Source organism: Chelonia mydas, chromosome 4 (genome assembly GCF_015237465.2).
Source record: "Chelonia mydas isolate rCheMyd1 chromosome 4, rCheMyd1.pri.v2, whole genome shotgun sequence".
NCBI classification, from domain to species: domain Eukaryota; kingdom Metazoa; phylum Chordata; order Testudines; family Cheloniidae; genus Chelonia; species Chelonia mydas.
This window is the reverse complement of record NC_057852.1, coordinates 23,313,984-23,336,958: the sequence shown is the minus strand read 5'-3', so window position 1 is coordinate 23,336,958 and position 22,975 is coordinate 23,313,984. Positions and strand designations below refer to the sequence as shown.

Genomic DNA, 22,975 nt, shown 5'->3' with positions numbered 1-22,975 from the left:
TTTACCATGAGGGACATCTGCCTTTTAAGAGAGGAAAATAAAATGAAGAGTTTCACAGAATCTTTGAGCTGCATATGAATTTGGGAATAGGACCAGTGAGCAATCTGGGACTCATTTATTGGAGGGGGGGCGGGGAACAAACGAACAAAAAAACCCCACCTTTGTTTTCATTATACCTCAAATTAATTCCTTCTTTAGCTTTTACATTTTAATATAGTCTTTCAGTTCTCATATTCAGAATAGTCTACAGTTCTGGCCTTCATCTGCCATAGCCCCATCTCAGCTAATTCAGTGAAGCCATTGCCATAATCAGATGTGTCAGTCAGTTATGTAGACACTTCCATTGCTTTTTAAGCTTTCTAAATATTGTGTATTTGTCCTTGCTGGCCAAAACCTTATGGGGTCATATACTCAGCTGGGGTCTGTGCTATTTTTTATTTGTTTTAAGGTAGATGTAAGAAACCATGACTTGTTTTTCAAATGGATAAACTGAAAGAAGACCAGATTTACAGTTCTAAAGACTTCAGTCCTCTGTGGACTTATAGGTCTGATACAGCATGTGCAAAGACAGCTTACCTGTACTGCCTCATAAATGCACCTTAGAGTGGATCGTAATTTCAGATCATTCAGATTTGGATTCAGAAAAGCATGCACAACTTCCATATAGTTTTTGCACTTATCTGCTTTATAATTTGAGTTCCTCCATCCACAGTCCATTGAAATGAGGAGTTTTTCCAATTATTTCAATAGATATCAGATCAGATCTACAGGCACGCTCACTAGATATATTTGAAATTCAGATATTCCCAAACTTTAGGGAAAGTGGAATTTGGCTAACAGAAAAACAGATAAAATAAACAATTAAGAAGCCTTTGTGAAGTTTTATTGCAACAAAATTGTGCCTCCGCCCCCTCTTTTTCACTACTAGACTTACTCCCCGTTTGAAGCTACCAAGCCTAAAGTAGTTCCATCCTTGTTTTTTTTCCAGTTTTGACTTGCTGACATGGTAGCCAGTTAGTACCCAATGTGAGGATATGTTTTGTGATGAGGGCATTAATCCACAGGAAAGTGAACTACGATAACCCGCTCATTTCATACAGGTCTCTCAAAAGTCACCAGATGGTGATTCTTTTCACTCAGTAACGAGAAAGACAACAATTGTATGAATAACCCAGAGTATAAAGACCGGTTTCAGAGTAGCAGCCATGTTAGTCTGTATCCGCAAAAATACTCAAATAAATTTGTTAGTCTCTAAAGTGCCACAAGTACTCCTGTTCTTTTTCCAGAGTATAAAGGTTATTAATCCCATTACTTACTCCCTTAGCCAAAGCGTTACTGCTTGCTAAATTTTACACTATTTTTACATAACAATTCATAACACACACACACACCCCATAATCAGATATCTGTATAAACAAACCACCACCAATAAGCTTTACAAAATAGCTAGTCAATGCTCTGTAAGATACTAGTGAAATAACCTAACACAGTAAGGCTCTGATCCTTTATGGTAGCATTCAGTGTCTCCAAACAAACAGTAATAAGAAAGGTTTCAGACTAGCAGCCGTGTTAGTCTGTGTCCGCAAAAAGCAAAGGAGTACTTGTGGCACCTTAGAGACTAACCAATTTATTTGAGCATAAGCTTTCGTGAGCTACAGCTCACTTCATCAGATGCAATAACAAACAAAAAACTCTCCTCACATCCCTGTTAATCTCCTACCAAATTATGAGGCTTAAATCATCAGATGTGTCAAGATTCCTAAAGCTAACGCTCTTGGACTTTGACAGACTACTACTGGGAGTCAGTTTTAAAGAAGGCTCTGCCACATTCCTCTGGATTTTAGTTTCTGGACAGAAAGCAATTGCAATCCCTCCACTAGTACTGTTATAAATTATGGTCCATACTGCCAGGAAAGAGTTCAAGTTGATGATAATTTGGAAATTCCAATATAAATTGCTACTAGAAGCAAACAGGAAGGCATGGCAGAATTTGACGCACATGTGGTGTGCTTACATCACTTCACAGGAAAATGTTTATGGGAACAATATGGTCAATTTATATTATAACTATAACATTAAAGTAATAGGAAATTACATTTTTTCATTAAACTATAGTATTAAGTGTAAGTAACCATTTTCCTACAACACACATTTGAATTCAGTAATAGTAAATATACTATGTATTGTAAAAATAATGTCTATCGTTCTTACAGTATTAGATTTCAGGTAAGTGCTGCAGGGTAGGGATGCTCTTTCCTTTGTGTTTGAATATTGGTTAACAAACGTTATTTTTAAATTGAGTTGAGAACTGAATGATCTACACAGGAATCTCAAAAATAATCCATACTACAGCTGTGCGAGTTTGCCTGCATTTGTCGAAATCCAGAATATACTCAGCTTTCTGGTTCATTAACCAGCCCACATGACACTGGATTCAACATCCATTTTTATATGCTTAATACAGATTACTTGTGCACTAAATTAAATAGAGAAACCCCACCAATTTAGCTAATAGGACTGATCTATTGGTTGCTGAAGTAAATAAAAAGACTTCCACTGACTTCACTGGGCTTTGTATCACATGCACAAAGAATGACTGTATTGGGGAACACTTGTATTATTCCTATACACATGACTGGTTTACTGTACTACATTTAAAAAAACCCCACACAATATCACACACAGACTGTAGCCCAAAAGTCATAGCAACAGCTAGTAGAGTTGCCTCTCTACCTTTCCCAAGAATATTTGCAACAATCTCACTTGCTTATTTAATAATGTAAAAAAGCAACAAATATAAGGCTTGACTGAAAGTTCTATAGGGCCTTATCTTTTACAAAAAAATAGATACTGAAGAAAGGACTCCTACCGAGTCATCTCATGACATTTTGCGATGACATTTCGTAGGGTGAATGGCTTTTGTGTGAAATACAGATGTTCTGACACTATCGTATCTTGTGAATAAGCCCTTGAGATTCCCTCTTGTATGTGTTGCTATTCAGAGCAAATATCACATAACATAAAAATATAAATAAACATCATCGAACAAGCTTTCCAGTCACCCATTATTTGCCCGGTGATCAAAACAGCAGCTCTGATCTTGCTAATGAAGTAGTCCAGGAAAAGATCAGTGTCTTTCTGGACAGAGCTACATTCAGGAACTTCAACCTTTGGGGGTTAAAACATCCTGGTGTTAGGTGGACACTTGTTCAATTCTTAGTGCAATACAGACAGTTAGCTCTTGAGAACAATCCTACACCATTGGGAGACATCCTTAGCCCAACTCAAGTCAATGGGATTTTGGTTATTGGTTTAAATGGGGCCAATATTTCACCCCATGTCCTTTATTATAATCCTAAATAAGTGATGGGGTAGTGGGATGTCCCAGAGTTGGGTTTTTTTCGGATGACCATGTGCCTGTAACAGATTTACTCTACTCTGCACATCAGTCACTAGCCTGAGGAGATTCAAGGTGAAGGCAGGAGGAATCAGCCATACACCTAATAAAAATACATTCTTTGAAAACTTAAGACACAGAAACCGTTAGTTTGAATGACCAGGGCCTTCCAGGGAGCCTGAGGGAAAATATTTAGTCTTTGGCTTTATGACAGGTTTTCAGGGGATTGTAATTCTACAGAATTTATGCCGTACTTACCCTTTCTGCTTATCATAACATTCAGTGTCTGATAGCTCCCCTGCCTTCAGGAAGGACTGCTGGATCTGGATGAGTAGACTTTTCCCTTAGTTTTAATTCCGTTTTCCTCTTTCTTTGAGGAAGGCTCGGGAGAAGGAAACAAGAACTGGCCTTTTCCTAGATTTGACTAATGCTTATCTCTAGTTGTGGTCAGGCTCATGAAATTATTATAGTACAATGGTCCTCTCCGTTAAAAGGTGGACTATTTCAAGTGCTCTAAAATCCACAAGCTCACTCAGATTACCTCAAAATTTGCTATACCTCATAGGAGTGCTGGGAATGTTGTTATTCTAAATGTAGGGTAACTTAAGTAAAGGATACAGCCCTCCCCTCCCTCTCAAAAGGGAAAAAAAAAACCCAGCAGCATTTTGCAAAGTCATCTTGCACTTCAATTTTTTATTATTATTTTTTTTTTGCGTGGGGAGGGGGGAGGGAAGAGAACGCACACCTAGAGCTCATACTATGGCTCTAATCCTTCTCAGCCTGACCTTGACTTCTCAGGATTTAGCTCCGTTAGTACATGGCACACTCTACCCCTTTGGGGATGCAATACTGAAAAAAGTTAAAGGTTAACACTTTTAACTTCAGGTCAGGGCATGTGCAGCAAGACTAGGGCTCTGTTGAAGCAGGTGGGTTTCCGGGCATTTATCACAGTAATTGGGTAGCTCAAGGTGACATGCTATGTTCATTTAAGCAGAACCTAATAATTTGTGATTGACTGAAGCATCTTCCAGTAAGACATCCAGGCCCAGATTTCTGAAGATATTTAGACATTGTTCTGCTCAGCATTGCAAGAACTAAATGACTTAGGAGCATAAAGTTGTTTTCAACAGTGATTTAGACACTTAGGAGTCCCTTTGAGATACTACAGTGTTAAGCACAGTATCAAAACCTGTACAGAAAAGAGTAGGCATCATACCATTACGATCTGCAGGGCAGCTTTAGTGAACTGTATACAATTTTGATTTTTCTCTGCCTTGCACAGGAAAGTCCCACTGTATTAATTAAGTAAGTTGAAGAGCTTCATCAAATTAAGGAAGCCAAACTAACTTAAAAGAGATGAATAGCATATGCACACAAAGCCTGGGACAGAAGGGTGGGTGGGGGGTCATATGGTTAAGATTTTGCACTATGCATCAGCAAATACAGGTTCAGTTACTCATTCTATGTGGAAGCCTTACCCGTGAAAGCAAATTACAAACAGATTCCCAGACAGGAACAGGAAGTGAGACTCAATGGGGGAGACACATTAGGGAGGAGGGGAAGGGCTCTGGAGAGATGCAAGGTGGTCCTCTAAATCAGAAAGAGGGTCTGGAATAAGCTAGCCTATCTAAATTTGCAAAGAAGGTTAAAAGTTAGGTAAGAGGAGATATATATTGGCACATATTGTTTTAATCCTGTTTCTCTCTGCTTGCTAAGTTTCTATGAACAACTAAATCATACTTGTCTTTGACAAAGCAGTCATGAGTCACTTAATTGCGTACTTGTCACAAGTTCCCAGAGAGGATTCCACAGCCGGACCCAAACCCACTTGGGCCAGCTGGAATAAATTGGGTTGTGAAACAGGGGGTGTTGTAGCTCGGTGATCCAGTCTAAAGTGGGGTGAACTGTAGGATACTACTCTGGGAGAAGTGTAGGTTGAGGCCTGACACTTAGGACTCCTGTGACTGCTCTCTGTCTCTCCATGGGCACTCCTAACACCTGCCTCAGAGGGGTGTACTGAGGATAAATTTTTTATTTATGAGATGCTCCGATACTATGGTAAGGAGGTTTAGATATATAGAGTAGAGTCCGAACTCTTCACAGACTTATTATAAGACGGGGCCCCTGCCACAATGAGTTCACAACCCAACTCAGGCTATGACTCCATACAAGTTTACCCTTGAGGTTCAGGAAGCACTGGGTTTAACATAAGCATCGGAAGTCTATGCAAAAATCAGTCAGATTTTAAGGAATAGTATAAGGAAGCAGAGGGAGGGTATTGTGCACTAGAATGGAGAGATTACCCCCATCATAAAGACTGGCCTTGAAGAAACCACAAAGCAGAGTCTGTGGAAAGGAGCAGATTAAAAAACAGTGAAGAACAGAGGATAGTGTGGTCTAAAAGGAGCAAGCGAGGAGTCACTGGAACTGGGTGACTAATGTGGATGCTCAAGTCACTTTAGGAGAAATTATTTCTATAGAAAGAGCAAAAACAGATGCTATTGTGCCTAGGTGATGTTCAGTTAAGGCAGAATATTCAGGCAATGAAGCTTTGGGTTCATGAGTGACAGCCTTAGAAGGCTAAATCTGCACCTGCTCAGTGGGCCAGACCACTGTGACTATTGATGAACGTGCTTTTGGAGGAGAAAAAATTGTTCCATTAAAAATGATCTCATTCGAGAGCGTTCAACCAAATGCTTAAAACATAGACTGGATACTTCTAATTAACAAAGCGTAAATGTGTTGTGTGTCATCAGGAATGGGCTGTACTCTTAGTACTATACAGATTTGTGATTATCTCTACTAAATACATTAGAACAAGGGCTCATTCTTTAACTAGATCCACAAAGCAGTCATAAAGCTATTTGAGCTATGTTATCCAGCACTCATGATTACTTCTGTATTGACTGTTCAAAATAATTCTGTTATAAAATATCAGCTTGGTTATTGGCCAGATGGAAAGTAAATCTCCGGATATAGATCTACATAAAAATGCCACTGGCTACCGAAGAATCACATGCTTTAGCACTTGGAAAGACTGTTAAATATAGCCAGTATCCAGGCTACAGCTCCCACAGAAATAGATTTGCAGAAAAAAGGAGCTAGAGGATGAATGGGAGAACTATTAGCCGAGTCCTACCCTCCCTTTCAGTAGCACTGCCAGGGATCGCTCACTTTCATTACTTGTGCTGCTGCTGCCATTTCTCACTCTCAGAATTAGCATCAAAAGTACTAATTACAGAAGGCAGAACGCAGTAGTCTGGGATAATAAATGCTAAAGGAAATTCTCAGCTCCGTCGAAGTAGGACAGAGGACACAGGGATTTGTTTCTTAAATTCAAATGCCTAATTAGTAAAATAGGTTTAAGATTAAGGCTGCATCTCAAATGCAGTTCATTATTAACAACATTCATACTGCGGTAGCAACTACAAACCAGTCAGACTGGGACCCCATTGTACCGGGTGCGGTACAAATATAAAATAAATGACAGACTCAGCATTCTTTTCTTAAAGGCTCCGTCATTATACTCCAGCAGTACTTGAAAAATAAAAGTGTGTTTATAAGTAAGGGCAGTATCCTGTGCATGGTTAAAACCAATATTTTCCAGTAAAAGCTTGGTGTTAATGTATGGTTAACTACACTGATTGATTACAAAGTATCTCCAAGATATTCCTGCCTGCAAATAGCCTTACATTCTTTAAAACATACACTAGTGATCATTTCCTGACTTGTACCTTGTTTAGATAAAGTTTGAACCCAACGGTAGCGCTAATGACTCCTCATCATTATAGGTTATTGCACCACCACCCTATTTCAGACACGCTTAATAACTGGAAGGATACTGCAGAAAAGTTAAGAGACTCCCTAGCCAGCATGGACGGAAAGATACACATGGCATGTTCTGTGGGGTAATTTCTTCCAAGGACCCCAAGTATCATGGAAGTTTGACATTAGAATACAGAAGGAGGGAAAGGGTCACAGGCAGAAAAAGCAGCCAGCTTATCCCATCTTGGGGGGTGGGGTGGGGGGAGAATATCATGTTTACAAGAGCTAGTTCTCCCCCCACATATATATCTACCAGAAATCTTGGGAAAATAATTTCTCTCTGGTTGGTGGTTTCATCGGTGATGAGTAGTATTTTTTTACATGTCTGACATTATCATGCATTTGTGGCCACTCCAATTAATGGACTGAGCATCCTCAACTCCTAGTGGACCACAACAGCCATTTAGCAGGACTGAGTAAGGAGGGAAAATGATCATGTCCTGAAAATACCAATAATGATGCCTTGGAAGTTGATCTTACAAGTTAATTTTTCATTAAAAAACCCTCCCTCTCCCTCTACACACACACACACACACACACACACACACACACACACACACACACACACCCCCACCCCTCTACCTTCCTTGGGTTGGTTTTCAAAATGCATCTACCCCCAAAAATGAAAATGTTAGCTAGCTAGTTATTAAAGGAGTACGCGGTACATGAATAATACTATTCTTTAATAACAGCTTGAAACTAGTATGGATGTAACAAAATCTCATTCACATTGGCTGCTATTTAATCATTATAATGAAGGATGACCACTAGCACTGAGGTTATATGAGAGTTGCCATTCTAACCTCCTGTTTTCAAGTTGTTCCTAACTTTTTACAATTTTCAACTATCAGAAAGATATTTTCCAGGCTTACGCCCTGATCCTACAAGACACTCCATATGCTTTGGATAGGACTATGCCTCTATCCAAAGTGGATTTTTCTCAGAAGCACCACACAAAAAAAGCTTAAGCAAAAAACCTTCAGCTGAAAATGAGAAAATGCAGAGGTTTATTTTTCATTCAGAGGGAAAGTGTAACTTCTTTAAAAGAAATCTTTAACTGTAGAAATAGCTGAGGATAGAAAGTGTCTAATTGAAAACTGGATTTGATTTGAATGAGATAAGATCTTTCGAAAACAGCACTGTCTGCAGGCATGTCTGAACAAGATTTTTATGCGAAGGTTCTAAAATGCATAGTTACTGAATGCTGCTCTGTAGGTAAGTGTGAGCCTTTTACCTAGCTATGCGAAGAAAAGTATACTGAAGACATGCACTGATTTGTTAGCCTTCTGGCTACTCTGCAAAGTTCTTCTTTCCTCCAGGCAAAAGCTGACTCTTCCATTACAGTAATGAGGTGAATGTCTTCAAATATATTAATTTTTTATTTATTCATTTTTTATGAGGGGATTTTTCTTTTTTTTTAAAACTGTGAATGGCCCCGGAAGATGGTTTATTTCTTGTTTTCATTCCAAGGTTTGCATTCTAATTCTTGCACAACACGTAGAACTACAAATAGATGCTGTATTCACTGAAATATCTCAAATTGATCGCATCAAAGAAAAAAAAATGGGTCCAGCTGCTGCCTCTCTCACTGAATTGGGAGTTGCCTCTGAGTCTTTCCAAATCCGCTCTCATATAATTTGGAGTTCACAGATGAACATGATCTGATATGTGGTAAATATAATGGCAAAGTGCTGCAGGATCCATTACAGGTGGAAGCTGGGCCATAAATTAATCTCGGATGTTATGAATGGTAGGGGAAATGGCATAGCAGGGATTATTCTGGGAGCTTTACCTCCAACTTTCTGGTGATTAAAACCATAACCTTAATGTTGCAACAACAGTCTTAACACCAACTTGCATTTATATAGCACATAACCCAAAAGGCTCTGCATTACAACTATAAATTTTGCTTTAGTCTAGTTGGATAATAGGATTAGGATTATGGGATTTCTTTCTTTACAGAGGACTATAGATTTTCTCCCACAGAAGAGAAATACAAGGAAGAACAGCTTTAATTTCCAGGATAATCTCAGTATTGAAAGATCATGAGTAGTGATTTGGTTTAATTTCACAATCTAATGTAAAAGCTCAGTTGTGTACAGAAGATCATTAACTAGCCCAAAGACTTAGTGCTTGTAACTCTGTTGTTTAGTTCCACCTCTGTTGTCTTCGGGGGAGCAGAGAGGTGGGAGGGATTATGATCGCACTAGCCAGAGTAATACATTGCCTGTCATCAAAAGCCAATATTACATGCTGACAGTATTTGGAAAGGGCTATAGCTTGTAAAGCCACTCACTCACATTACTGCTGAAACAATATTGCTTTCTCTTGGAGCGAGTCAGGAAGCAATAACAGGAACAAAAAAACTGTTGCATTTTATATTACTTTATTTCTACTTAATGGCATTGGCTGAGAGATGTATTTGACTTTCTCTTGTGCCTGACCTCAAAATGTACATGAATTCCAGAACAAAGTAGTTATCCTGTTCTCAAAAGTGAATGGAAATGAAAAAAGGTGCCAGTGATAAATCGCTGCAGTCAAAACATGCTTATTTTATTGTGAGTATCCTGTACCATTTTCACAGCATATAGTATAAAATGAAGTAACATTTAAGTCTACTTATTGGAACAACACTGGCTATTTGGCTCTTTTACACGCCAATCTTAGGTATTCAAACACCACCTTCTGTTAAAAGTTAATACACTATAGTGTAATTGGCCTAAATCTTTTGGAGTCAGTGGAGCTCTGCTGATTGATATCAGCTGAGGATCTAGTCCTAAATGACTAGATTAACTGTTTAGGGCTAGATTCTCACCCTTACTCATGCTGAGTAGTACCTTGATATGCAAGTAGTCTCACTGATCTCAAGAGTATTGGCAAGGATTGATGAATTCAGTGGGATGAGGAGGAGTTTAACATTTAATACACTGAATTTTGTTTCTGCAATGTGGGTCCAATTCTTGGTCCTGACCCTGTGCCCTCAGCTCCAACACCACAAAGGCACTTAACGCCACCTTAAACAGGCAGCTGTGGATTCCCCTCAGATTAGAGGGGATGTTAGTGGGAGGAGAGGGACAGTGCCAGCAGGCTACTCCCACTGGGACAGATTAGAGAAGCTGTTCAATGCAATAATCCGGGACTGTTTTGGGTCTCAGACACCAGGACAAGTTAAATGGAAAACTGACCCGTCAGCTGCACCAAGCTTTGGATCTGTATGTGTGCGCGCTACTGTCCCAGTTTCCATTAAATCCCTACTCCTTTGCAAAGAAAAAAGAGTGGATGAAAACACAGAGTACAGTATTTTAGTGCATTTTATGCAAAAATATTTATACTCTCAAGGAAGTCTTTGGCTTGTCAAGGCACAGCAAATCTTATAACCCATAGAAGAAGCAGTTCCACTTTCAGAATTCCAGCAAAAGCAACCATGTTTGAACCATTTTAGTCAACCATCAGCACTCTCTCTTGCCCCCTCTTCTCCTGGTACCCTGAAGCCACTGTTCAAGTAACTCCTCAGTATATATTCTTGAGTTTCATGCCCAAGCACAATAAAGATAATTTGTGTTAAGGCTGTCATTCAGTCACCACTCTATTCACATGGCTGGGGGCAACCCAAAATCAATTGCATCAAGGAGTCATTGTGTTTGACTAAGCAAAAACACCTATCCATTCTCACTTATTACATAATGGAAAGAAACACTCTCTCTGTGACATGATAAAGGCTGCCCAAGTACTGCTTTCCAAAGCACCTTTAGCAACAATCAGCTGGATTTAGCTACGAACTGTAGCAAAAACAATGAAGAGTCCTTGTGGCACCTTAGAGGCTAATAAATTTATTTGGGCATAAGCTTTCGTGGGCTAAAACCCACTTCATCAGATGCCTGGAGTGGAACATACAGTAGGGAGGTATAAATATACAGCATATGAAAAGATGGGAGTTGCCTTACCACGTGGGGGGTCAGTACTAATGAGCCAATTCAATTGACAGCAGGATACCAAGGGAGGAAAAATAACTTTTGTAGTGGAAATGAGAGTGGCCCATTTCAAACAGTTGACAAGAAGGTGTGAGTAACAGCAGCGGGAAATTAGTATGGGGGAAATTAGGTTTAGGTTTTGTAATGACCCAACCACCCCCAGTCTTTATTCAGGCCTAATGTGATGGTGTCCAGTTTGCAAATTAATTCCAGTTCTGCAGTTTCACGTTAGTCTGTTTTTGAAGGGTTTTTTGTTGAAGAATTGCCACTTTTAGGTCTGTTACTGAGTGACCATAGAGATTGAAGTGTTCTCCTACTAGTTTTTGAATGTCATGATTCCTGATGTCAGATTTGTGTCCATTTATTCTTTTGCATAGAGACTGTGCAGTTTGGCCAATGTACATGGCAGAGGGGCATTGCGGGCACATGATGGCATGTATCACATTGGTAGATGTGCAGGTGGACGAGCCCCTGATGGTGTGGCTGATATGGTACACCCCCCTACTGTATGTTCCACTCCATGATTCTGATGAATTGGGTTTTAGCCCACGAAAGCTTATGCCCAGATAAATTTGTTAGTCTCTAAGGTGCCACAAGGACCCCTCGTTGTTTTTGCTGATACAGACTAATACTGCTACCATTCTGAGAACTGTAGCAGTCAACCCATGCTAGCCCCATTTCAGCAGCCTCATTTCTAAAGAGTTGTTTGTTTGATTTCTTTACCACTTTTGGCCCAATAGTACATTTACAAAGGAGTATTTTAAAGTTGCTTTCTTTCACAATTTAAGTTCCTAAGCATATTTAGTATCAGAATGATCTGATATCAGATTTAAGTGTTTTGCAATGGATCTACTGTAAAACTGTTTCTGGCCAGAGGACTTAATGGTGATGGATTAGTAAATTGATGTACAAAAACATAAGTTAGACTGAAAAACAAAGTAAGCAGAAATCAAAGGAAAATATAAGAGATATCACATATAAACATGTCACACCTTAGCAGACTGAAACAAAATCTTTTTTTGTTTTTCAAAGATGGTTTATACCTCTAACCTTGATCATCAGAAGAAAAATAACCCTCCTACAATCAAAACATTTTATTTTCACGTCTTCTCAAGTGCATACAATGATGTTATCAGCTTGCTCAGAAGAATGCTAAAATATCAGCTGGTACCAATTTAATAAAAGGAAAGTGCTATTAAGGGCACCTCACAGAAAAAACAACATAATAAGCCAACAGTCATAAAATATTTATTCTACAATGAATTCACTTTACCTTGAAAGGCACTGGCTCTTCAGTAAGTGGGCTAACAGGAAGTGAAGTGGTACTACTGGCAGGACTCATATCTGCACTCTGTTAAAAAAAAAAAAACAAAAAAACAAAAAACAAAAAACCACATCAGTAGTAACACTTTTAAGTTTGGGCACAAACATATTAGGTTTTGCAGTTTAGCTACCTGATGCTGCTTCAATTTTTCATCTAGACTAGTAAAAGAAGAAACACCTCACATGTTAAAACTAACAATTACAAGCAAGCTATACTATATTCTCTGAAATGGGATAAGAATTTAAATACTTCATTTATGGATAAATTACATCCTCATGCACACATTTTGACTTAACGCCCAATAAAATGAATAAGCTATTAAGATATGCACACAGATATATGTGCATTTAGAGGAGAATATCAGGGAACTATTTGGAACAAATGCCCTCCCTGCATGCAGAACAAACCATGGTGGACAATCTGGATTGATTGATTTTTTCTTAATTGCCAAGTCATCAAAATTATAGAAAAAGTATATGAAGAATGTCAAGGAGGTTGGTATAAAGCACAGGAATAACTAATAATATTGAAATATTGACTAGCTGTTAATTATTAAGTTTAGAGGTGACACTAACTTGGGGCATGCTGCTACAAGGAAAGAGTTGGGGGGGAAAAAACACTCACAGGAAACTAACCTGGACAAAAAAAATACAAGCAATATAAAGTATGCCTGAAAACAAAAACAAAACAAAAAAAAACAGAACACACAAACATTCAATGGAAAGGAAATATTTTACAACTTTCATGTCATAAATAAAACTTTAACAAGTAATGGACAGCACAGTAGACATGTTTGCATGTGTAGCCAAAGTGGCATTTGCTTTCTGTGCAATTCTACTGCATTGCAGAACAATTTATATTTATTTTACTTATGCAATAAGCCCACCGTAGGGCCAGTTTTGTAGCTGGTATGAATCTGTAGCTCCACTGATCTAGCTTATACTTTCTTGGCGAACAATACTATACAGACATATACCATAATCAATCTAAACTGACACAATGTCACTAATAGCAATAAAAACTCCTTGAGCAAAACCGAAAAACTTTCTGCTCACTCCCCCTCTAGAAGCTTAAGTAAACAAATACAACTGACTTTGCAACATACCCTGAAAGTCACCAGAAACTAGCTCTTCCGGACCAGACAAATTCAAATTGCAGGCCCTCTAATGAGAGTTTCCTGTCCCAAAAACATACAAATATGAGGACCGCCAACCTGTGCGTTCCAAAATTATCTTAACTGCTGAAGGCACTACATCTTTAATATAAATAAAGCCCAAACCATAAAGAACTTTACAACTCAAAACGCACCATCCTAACTTGCAGCTGGAAATGAACTGAAAGCCAGTGGAGCCTTTATAGAGCTGGCATAGTGTGGTCTGTGAGAGAAACTTTAACAAAGGGCAGACTGATAGCTGTATTCTGCATGAGCTGCAGTTTCTGGGTAGTCTTAAAGTGTAGTCTAATGTAGGGTCAAAAAAATATCAGAATGCTAGAGCTGCCTTCTCATGAACTTTTCCAACAATCTCAATCATTTTACACTGTTAGCAACTTTGGCCAATACCTCTACTAGTGTAAATTAAGTAATTTCAATGGTGATATACCAGTTCACAGCAACAGAGAATCAAGTGAAATAGTGAGTAACCAACGGTAGTTTCTTGAGCAATTAAGAAAACAAACAAACAAAAAAAACCCCACCCCATTGCTTTGAACATCAGCTTACCTTCCTGAAGGGAAGCACTTACAACCTAAAATGCCCGAACAAACTCCTTTCTTCCTTTGTGGCTGATAAATGTCTATTTGTCAGAATCACTTATTACAGTGATGCTCTCAATGCATATCCAGAATTTCTGTGAGAAATTATTCCAGAGAGGACTTCAGATTGGACATCTCCTGTCCCACTTCTGTTCTCACAGAAACAGCCAACTAGCCTGAAACTAAATCAACTTATCTGTGAATTACCTAGACAACACCACACAATTGGGTTCCCTTCCTAGCTCTTATCACAAACTTCTGATGTTATTTGAGCAAGACTGTGTTGTTTGTGAATGATGATAAACACTGTTTAATGTTAGTCAAGGTTGCTTTATTGCTTTCACCAATAAAGAATTAGGAAACACAAAGTTAAGGACTAAAAAGTGAAGTTGAGCACCCAATTTAGGAAATGCCTGAATGAAGGTTTCCTATGCAAACTTAATTTGGCCCCCTTCTGTGTATGCCGTTAGTTACATGACCTCATTTCCCCTCTCTTCCCCCTCCCCCCAAACAGGAACCCTCATTCATTCAGTGCATGGGACAGATGTGCTATGTAGATGAATTGGGATTGAGTAGTGAAGGAGTCTGTCTGTAGGACCCCTGACTTATTTGTTGAAAAAGCTGGAAGGTGTGCAATGAACAAAGGAGGGGATTGCAGGAAGAGTGGACACCGATTTCCCACATGATGCAGAGCAAGTCACTTACACCCAACTTTTCACAGATAGTCTCTTCTGCACATAACTGAAGTCTGTATCATAATGTTTACAGGTAAAGGAGCTGAATTTAGGTTGTGTGAGCAACATTCATTCTGCCATTTCCTAACTTCAGAGCACTTGACTTTGCAGCCTTTGAGTCATATTTGCATATGCTAAATAGAGGCTTCTTAGAATGTTGCAGCTAAAAATCTCCTAAAATTCCATCTTCACCGAGCATGTTCGAGCCTTTCACATATCCCAGTGTTGACCAGACTGAATATGCACAATCTCACTATGTAAATGAGCACTCTCACTCCAGCACAGGGCTAACAAGGTGAAGCCAAAAACTTTCCCTCTCTTTGCTACTTCCAGGTGTTCAGTGCTGGCATGAGCCTGGGCCCCAGACCACAGAACAGGGAGCTGATCTCTCCATGATCCTCCTGCCCACACCCACACATTGTGGATAGCAGAAGCTGCCTGATTTGAAGGCAGAGGAAAATGACAGGATGTAATCAAATAATTAAAGATAGTTTCATAATGCATATGAACAGGAAAGTCAAATTAATGTTCACAGGCAACCTTAATTTTGGCATTTCCTAATTGTTGTGTTTGACGTTGCAACCTGAATAGTGTGCTTATAACATAGGATGGAGTTTTTTTGGTCTATATACAAATACAACTTCTACCAAAATACTTTGTCAAGAGCTCTTCCTCTCAACAAAGGATATCTGCCATATATTTCTTTTGTACACGTTGGCATTTATCTTAAGATACACAACTCCTGGCAGCACAGTGCATTTGCTGCATAAGTATGCAGTAGTTTCCAAAGCCTGTATAAACTCCAGTAAGGTCTCATTTGATTGTATGTGTCATGTAGCATTCAAATTCAAAAGTATATGTTGCCTCAAACTATTCTCTAATCAGATCAAAGTGATATCACTATTAGGTTTGTTGTCATCCTCCCAGGCCTCCATGTTTTTCCTACACAATTCTGCTGTTTACAATAGTTCAAACTATTTCCTCCAACATTCTGAAAGTCAAAATATTTCAGCTTGGAGTAATCCAGAGCCTTGGTATGTGGAAAAAAAAATCAGAGAGGGGGAAAAAAGTCTTGAAAAGGCACATTCAATTCTGATAATATACATTCAATTGTTTAAAATAATTTACCAGACCAACAATATATAGGGGCACATTGTAAATGCTGCATTTCTTTTAAAATATTAGTCATTTTCCAACCTTGGTTAGACTGTGTCAACACTTGTTCTATAAATGAAAACAGATTTACCTCACTTCATAAACTGGGATTGTGCTAGATACAGGCTAGATGCCTTTAATCTGATCTTCTGTAGGAAGAGAGTAATGTATCAAACTTGGTTAATTGTACCATAAAATACATGTAATGTCTTCTGTATCATCCACCGAAAGAAGGCAATTTAATTTGTTACAACTGTTTCTCCATAAGGGTAAGCAATGTGAGGATAGTGGGCAGACACCGACTTCTCTTGAGATCAGTATCAAAATGTATTGATGCAACATGTTAATACTGACAGATTTCAGAGTAGCAGCCGTGTTAGTCTGTATTCCCAAAAAGAAAAGGAGTACTTGTGGCATCTCAGAGACTAACAACTTTATTTGAGCATAAGCTTTCCTGAGCTACAGCTCACTTCATCGGATGCATCATGAAAGCTTATGCTCAAATAAATTTGTTAGTCTCTAAGGTGCCACATGTACTCCTTTTCTTTTTGTGAATACTGACAGAGAAAATCTTCAGTGGTTATTAGAGCCAGAAAACAAATAAATCTTGATAATAACCAAAGAAAGGAGAAGACAGTCTGTCTACTTTATAGTTTTTACAGAGGGGGAGTGGAGGAGTGTTGAACTTAGTTTTAGTTGTATTCTAATATCAGTTACACTGTTCAATACCATTTTATAGTCTAGATGTTGAATCTAACCAGCACCTGAGAGGAAAAAGTTGCAGAACAAAAAAGCCTTTTGAAAATCTGAGGGTTAACTTCTCACAGAAGTATTTCAATTCAATTCAATATAAAAATATCAAAAGAGAAGACTGCATAATTTCAGTCTGGTTGTAATGAACACATGAACAAGCTGTTCAGAATCTTTCTAGCACTAACCCAGCCTTATGATTGCTCTTTAAGATTAAAAATAATCAGTACCACTCTCTATCATGAAACTCATAGTTTGTCATGCAGCCTATGCATCATACTAGCATTTCTAGCAAGGTACTAGTTCGCTTGCTAATTTTTCCCAGGCTGACCCTGCTCTACTGTGCTGATCAGGAACTGATCTCCCCGATGCTTTCACGGGTCTCTCCACCCACTCACCAATAGCTAACAGGTCCACTTGACCCACCACCTCAGTTCCTCCAGCCAACAAGACTGTCTAACCTGTTCCCCAGGTTCCTCCTGATTTGGGTGGGGAAGAGAACTGTTCCCAGCCTGTTTCCCTAAAACTCTGTTCTGGAGCGAGAGCAGATCCCATGGCTGCTCTGCTGTGTCACTTTGAAGAAGACAGAGAGGTTAGCTGTTCTTCCAGCCTTTCACCAGGTCAGGTACTGAAACCTCCTACCCCAAGTCAGTTCCTACTTGAGGAAGGAGTGGCTCTGAATCTCCAAAGAACTCTCAAAAGTCCGCTTTAACAGGGAAGTGTCTCGGGGGATGTGACCAAGTGCTAGGAGCCTAGAACTGACCCAGCACCCTGGTCACTAAAGTACTAGCTATTACACACTTGGAGTCGTCTTATATTGAGAGATGGGTGCTCGATGGCTTAATTAGGCAGGGGGCTGATAAGCTAATAAGAGCAATCTACCTATAAGCTGAGAACACAATTCAAGGACAGGAAGGAAGTGTCAGGGAGATTCTGGCAGGGCCCAGGGGTTTCTTTCCCTCTCCCTTGAGTGGGCTCGGGGGAAGTTTATGTCCACTTGTATATGGCTGCACAAAGCTGTACTGATGAACTCGTAGAGGGGACCTAATAAACACCACAATGATGCTTAACAAACCTGAAAAGCATCCAGCCCATTTGTGGTGGCCTAATGGGCAGAGAAGGCAGCCTGCTGCCAGGGAGAAAGATGGTTGTTCTGGCTCTGCTGGATACTCAGGAAGAGGGACTGGAATGTTAAGTGGGCATCAGGAGTGCAGAGATATGGAGAAGGAAACACAACTTATCAGGTGAAAGAGGGGAGCACTGGATGGAGGGTAGGAAATTCCACAGAGATCAGGAGGGATCAGAAGTGAGCCAGGGCTCTGCTATTTGAGGATTAGGAGCGCAACAATTATTCCACTTTTCCCTCATTTGAGCATGGTCATATCCCGAATTGCCCTATATTTTAAAAAAGTTGCTCTGGTCAACATATACTCTAACTCTACATAAAATTTCCGGAATGCCAGTCTTATTTTTATAAGGTCAACTTCAAATTCCTCTTGAAGGCTGAACAACATTTTAATGCTCTTATTTTCAGATCAACTCAGAGTGAGCGTTGCATGAAGGGAATAAATCCTCACAGGCAAGGCCAGATCAGTTCGAATGAAGAATAAAAAGTTGTTTCATTCTTCCTCACCACCATCGGTCTGATTAATTTTCCCCCAAAACCTCTTTTACGAGGCAAAGACAAAGAATTTAGCGTCTCCTTTAAATGTCAGGTGTCCGAGTCGCAGCCGTGTTGGTCTATATCCTCAAAAAAGAACAGGAGGACTTGTGGCACCTTAGAGATGAACCAATTTATTTGAGCATAAGCTTTTGCGAGCTACAGCTCACTTCACTGGATGCATTCAGTGGAAAATACAGTGGGGAGACTTATATACATAGAGAACATGAAAGAATGGGTGTTATCATTCTTCTGGACTTCTACATAGAGTGCTTTCGCCGACGTGCACGGGCTGAAATTGTGGAAAAGCAGCATCACTTGCCCCATAACCTCAGCCGTGCGGAACACAATGCCATCCACAGCCTCAGAAACAACTCTGACATCATAATCAAAAAGGCTGACAAAGGAGGTGCTGTTGTCATCATGTATAGGTCGGAATATGAACAAGAGGCTGCTCGGCAGCTCTCCAACACCACTTTCTACAAGCCATTACCCTATGATCCCACTGAGAGTTACCAAAAGAAACTACAGTATTTACTCAAGAAACTTCCTGAAAAAGCACAAGATCAAATCCGCACAGACACACCCCTGGAACCCCGACCTAAGATATTCTATCTACTACCCAAGATCCATAAACCTGGAAATCCTGGGCGCCCCATCATCTCAGGCATTGGCACCCTGACAGCAGGATTCTCTGGCTATGTAGACTCCCTCCTCAGGCCCTACGCTACCAGCACTCCCAGCTACCTTCGAGACACCACTGACTTCCTGAGGAAACTACAATCCATCGGTGATCTTCCTGATAACACCATCCTGGCCACTATGGATGTAGAAGCCCTCTACACCAACATTCCACACAAAGATGGACTACAAGCCGTCAAGAACACTATCCCCGATAATGTCACGGCTAACCTGGTGGCTGAACTTTGTGACTTTGTCCTCACCCATAACTATTTTACATTTGGGGACAATGTATACCTTCAGATCAGCGGCACTGCTATGGGTACCCGCATGGCCCCACAGTATGCCAACATTTTTATGGCTGATTTAGAACAACGCTTCCTCAGCTCTCGTCCCCTAACGCCCCTACTCTACTTGCGCTATATTGATGACATCTTCATCATCTGGACCCATGGAAAAGAAGCCCTTGAGGAATTCCACCATGATTTCAACAATTTCCATCCCACCATCAACCTCAGCCTGGTCCAGTCCACACAAGAGATCCACTTCTTGGACACTACAGTGCTAATAAACAATGGTCACATAAACACCACCCTATACCGGAAACCTACTGACCGCTATTCCTACCTACATGCCTCCAGCTTTCACCCTGACCACACCACACGATCCATCGTCTACAGCCAAGCTCTGCGATACAACCACATTTACTCCAACCCCTCAGACAGAGACAAACACCTACAAGATCTCTATCAAGCATTCTTACAACTACAATACCCACCTGTGGAAGTGAAGAAACAGATTGATAGAGCCAGAAGAGTTCCCAGAAGTCACCTACTACAGGACAGGCCTAACAAAGAAAATAACAGAACGCCACTAGCCGTCACCTTCAGCCCCCAACTAAAACCCCTCCAACGCATTATTAAGGATCTACAACCTATCCTGAAGGATGACCCAACACTCTCACAAATCTTGGGAGACAGGCCAGTCCTTGCCTACAGACAGCCCCCCAACCTGAAGCAAATACTCACCAACAACCACATACCACACAACAGAACCACTAACCCAGGAACCTATCCTTGCAACAAAGCCCGTTGCCAACTGTGCCCACATATCTATTCAGGGGACACCATCACAGGGCCTAACAACATCAGCCACACTATCAGAGGCTCGTTCACCTGCACATCCACCAATGTGATATATGCCATCATGTGCCAGCAATGCCCCTCTGCCATGTACACTGGTTAAACTGGACAATCTCTACGTAAAAGAATAAATGGACACAAATCAGATGTCAAGAATTATAACATTCATAAACCAGTCGGAGAACACTTCAATCTCTCTGGTCACGCAATCACAGACATGAAGGTCGCTATCTTACAACAAAAAAACTTCAAATCCAGACTCCAGCGAGAAACTGCTGAATTGGAATTCATTTGCAAATTGGATACTATTAATTTAGGCTTAAATAGAGACTGGGAGTGGCTAAGTCATTATGCAAGGTAGCCTATTTCCCCTTGTTTTTTCCTACCCCCCCCCCACCCCCAGACGTTCTGGTTAAACTTGGATTTATGCTGGAAATGGCCCACCTTGATTGTCATGCACATTGTGGGGAGAGTGGTCAGTTTGGATGAGCTATTGCCAGCAGGAGAGTGAGTTTGTGTGGGGAGAGGGGCGGGGGTGAGAAAACCTGGATTTGTGCTGGAAATGGCCCACCTTGATTTTCATGCACGTTGTAAGGAGAAAGAAAAGGAGTACTTGTGGCACCTTAGAGACTAACCAATTTATTTGAGCATGAGCTTTCGTGAGCTACAGCTCACTTCATCGGATGCATACTGTGGAAAGTAGTCACTTTGGACAGGCTATTACCAGCAGGAGAGTGAGTTTGTGTGTGTGGTTTTTGGAGGGGGGTGAGGGGGTGAGAGAACCTGGATTTGTGCAGGAAATGGCCCACCTTGATTATCATACACATTGTGAAGAGAGTGGTCACTTTGGATGGGCTATTACCAGCAGGAGAGTGAGTTTGTGTGGGGGGGGCGGGGGCGGAGGGTAAGAAAACCTGGATTTGTGCTGGAAATGGCCCAACTTGATGATCACTTTAGATAAGCTATTACCAGCAGGAGAGTGCGGTGGGAGGAGGTATTGTTTCATGGTGTCTGTGTATATAATGTCTTCTGCAATTTCCACAGTATGCATCTGATGAAGTGAGCTGTAGCTCACGAAAGCTCATGCTCAAATAAATTGGTTAGTCTCTAAGATGCCACAAGTACGCCTTTTCTTTTTGCGAATACAGACTAACACGGCTGTTACTCTGAAACCTGTCATACACACTGTAACCAGAGTGATCAGTTAAGGTGAGCTATTTCATATAGAATCAGCTTCTTCTTCTCTTCCAGTAGTCTATTGTAAGAACCAGGTAAACTCTCCTTACAATGCGTATGATAATCAAGGTGGGCCATTTCCAGCACAAATCCAGGGTTTAACAAGAACGTCTGAGGAGGTTAGGAAAACAAGGGGAAATAGGTTACCTTGAATAATAGGTTACCTTGCACTCCCAGTCTCTATAGACACATTGTAAGGAGAGTGATCACTTTAGATAAGCTATTACCAACAGGAGAGTGGGTTTGTGGGGGTGGGGGGTGGAGAAAACCTGGATTTGTGCTGGAAATGGCCCACCTTGATTATCATACATATTGTAAGGAGAGTGATCACTTTACATAAGCTATTACCAGCAGGAGAGTGGGGTGGGGGGAGAGAAAACCTTTTGTAGTGATAAACACCCATTTTTTCATGATTTGTGTGTATAAAAACAAACATCTTCTGTATTTTCCACAGTATGCATCCGATGAAGTGAGCTGTAGCTCACGAAAGCTTATGCTCAAATAAATTGGTTAGTCTCTAAGGTGCCACAAGTACTCCTTTTCTTTTTGCGAACACAGACTAACACGGCTGTTACTCTGAAAACTGGAACATAGCATTTGAAGTCCCTAGGTTAGTATAGAGACATGAAAGATTAAAGCATTGTCCATTATCATCAACCCAGAGCAATTCACCAGCCAAGCTGAAGTGAACTCCATTGTTAGGCCTTGTCTCCCCCTCTGATGTGCTTTCTTAGTCAGTTCCCATGATGTGAGAGAGCTCAAGCTTCTTCCAGAGCTGCATACTTCCTAATCTTTTGTTCTCAACCTGGGCTCTCTGCTTAGCTTCCCTGATGAGTGGTGGGAAATCCTTCCCCCGCCCCAGGCTGTTGGTTGCTTGGTGTTAGTGTCCTGATGACTGGGCTTTCCATTGTCCTCTTGGATTTTCCATCAATATGGGTTGGCCATGGCCAGTCCTTTTTAATGGCCCATTAGGTCAGCTCAGACAGCTAGGCAACATACACACCTATGTCTCTTAAGATTAAATTTGCTCTCAGGTCTAGCTTTCTCCTACTGCTTAGTCATGCAAAACACAGGGAAAACTGGGACATACATAGGATTAAAAAATAAAACCATTAAAAATCCCACTTTGTCACAACACCCAGTAGCTTTTCAGTGTCTATTTAATGCCTTTCACTTAACTTTTGTAAGGAGAACAGACAGCATTCTTTGAAAGGGCCTCATATTATATTTAGAACAAAAATTAATTCACACTGTCTGTTTTCATACATTTCATTTTCTTTAATTCATGCATTTGCTAACTTTCCAAGATATACCACCAAAAAAGCCCACACCCCACGCTCTTAATGCA

At 40.4% G+C, this 22,975-nt stretch overlaps 1 protein-coding gene and 1 long non-coding RNA gene across 15 annotated transcripts in view; one reads left to right on the top strand and one right to left on the bottom strand.

The window, feature by feature from the left end:
* CCSER1 (coiled-coil serine rich protein 1) overlaps positions 1-22,975 on the bottom strand; it is a 1,152,782-nt gene that overhangs the window by 530,941 nt on the left and 598,866 nt on the right. For all 14 annotated transcript variants that reach the window (XR_006290310.1, XM_043545151.1, XM_043545153.1 and 11 more), the window contains one exon: positions 12,467-12,544. Coding sequence is in view for 13 of the 14 variants with exons in the window: in XM_043545151.1 (XP_043401086.1) it covers positions 12,467-12,544 (78 nt within the window). In the remaining variant the exon portion in view is untranslated. The remainder of the gene's footprint in view (positions 1-12,466; positions 12,545-22,975) is intronic.
* On the top strand, positions 1,548-18,759 carry LOC122465445. Its single transcript, XR_006290312.1, has 2 exons — positions 1,548-1,597; positions 18,671-18,759. It is a non-coding gene; the product is annotated as an uncharacterized LOC122465445 (long non-coding RNA).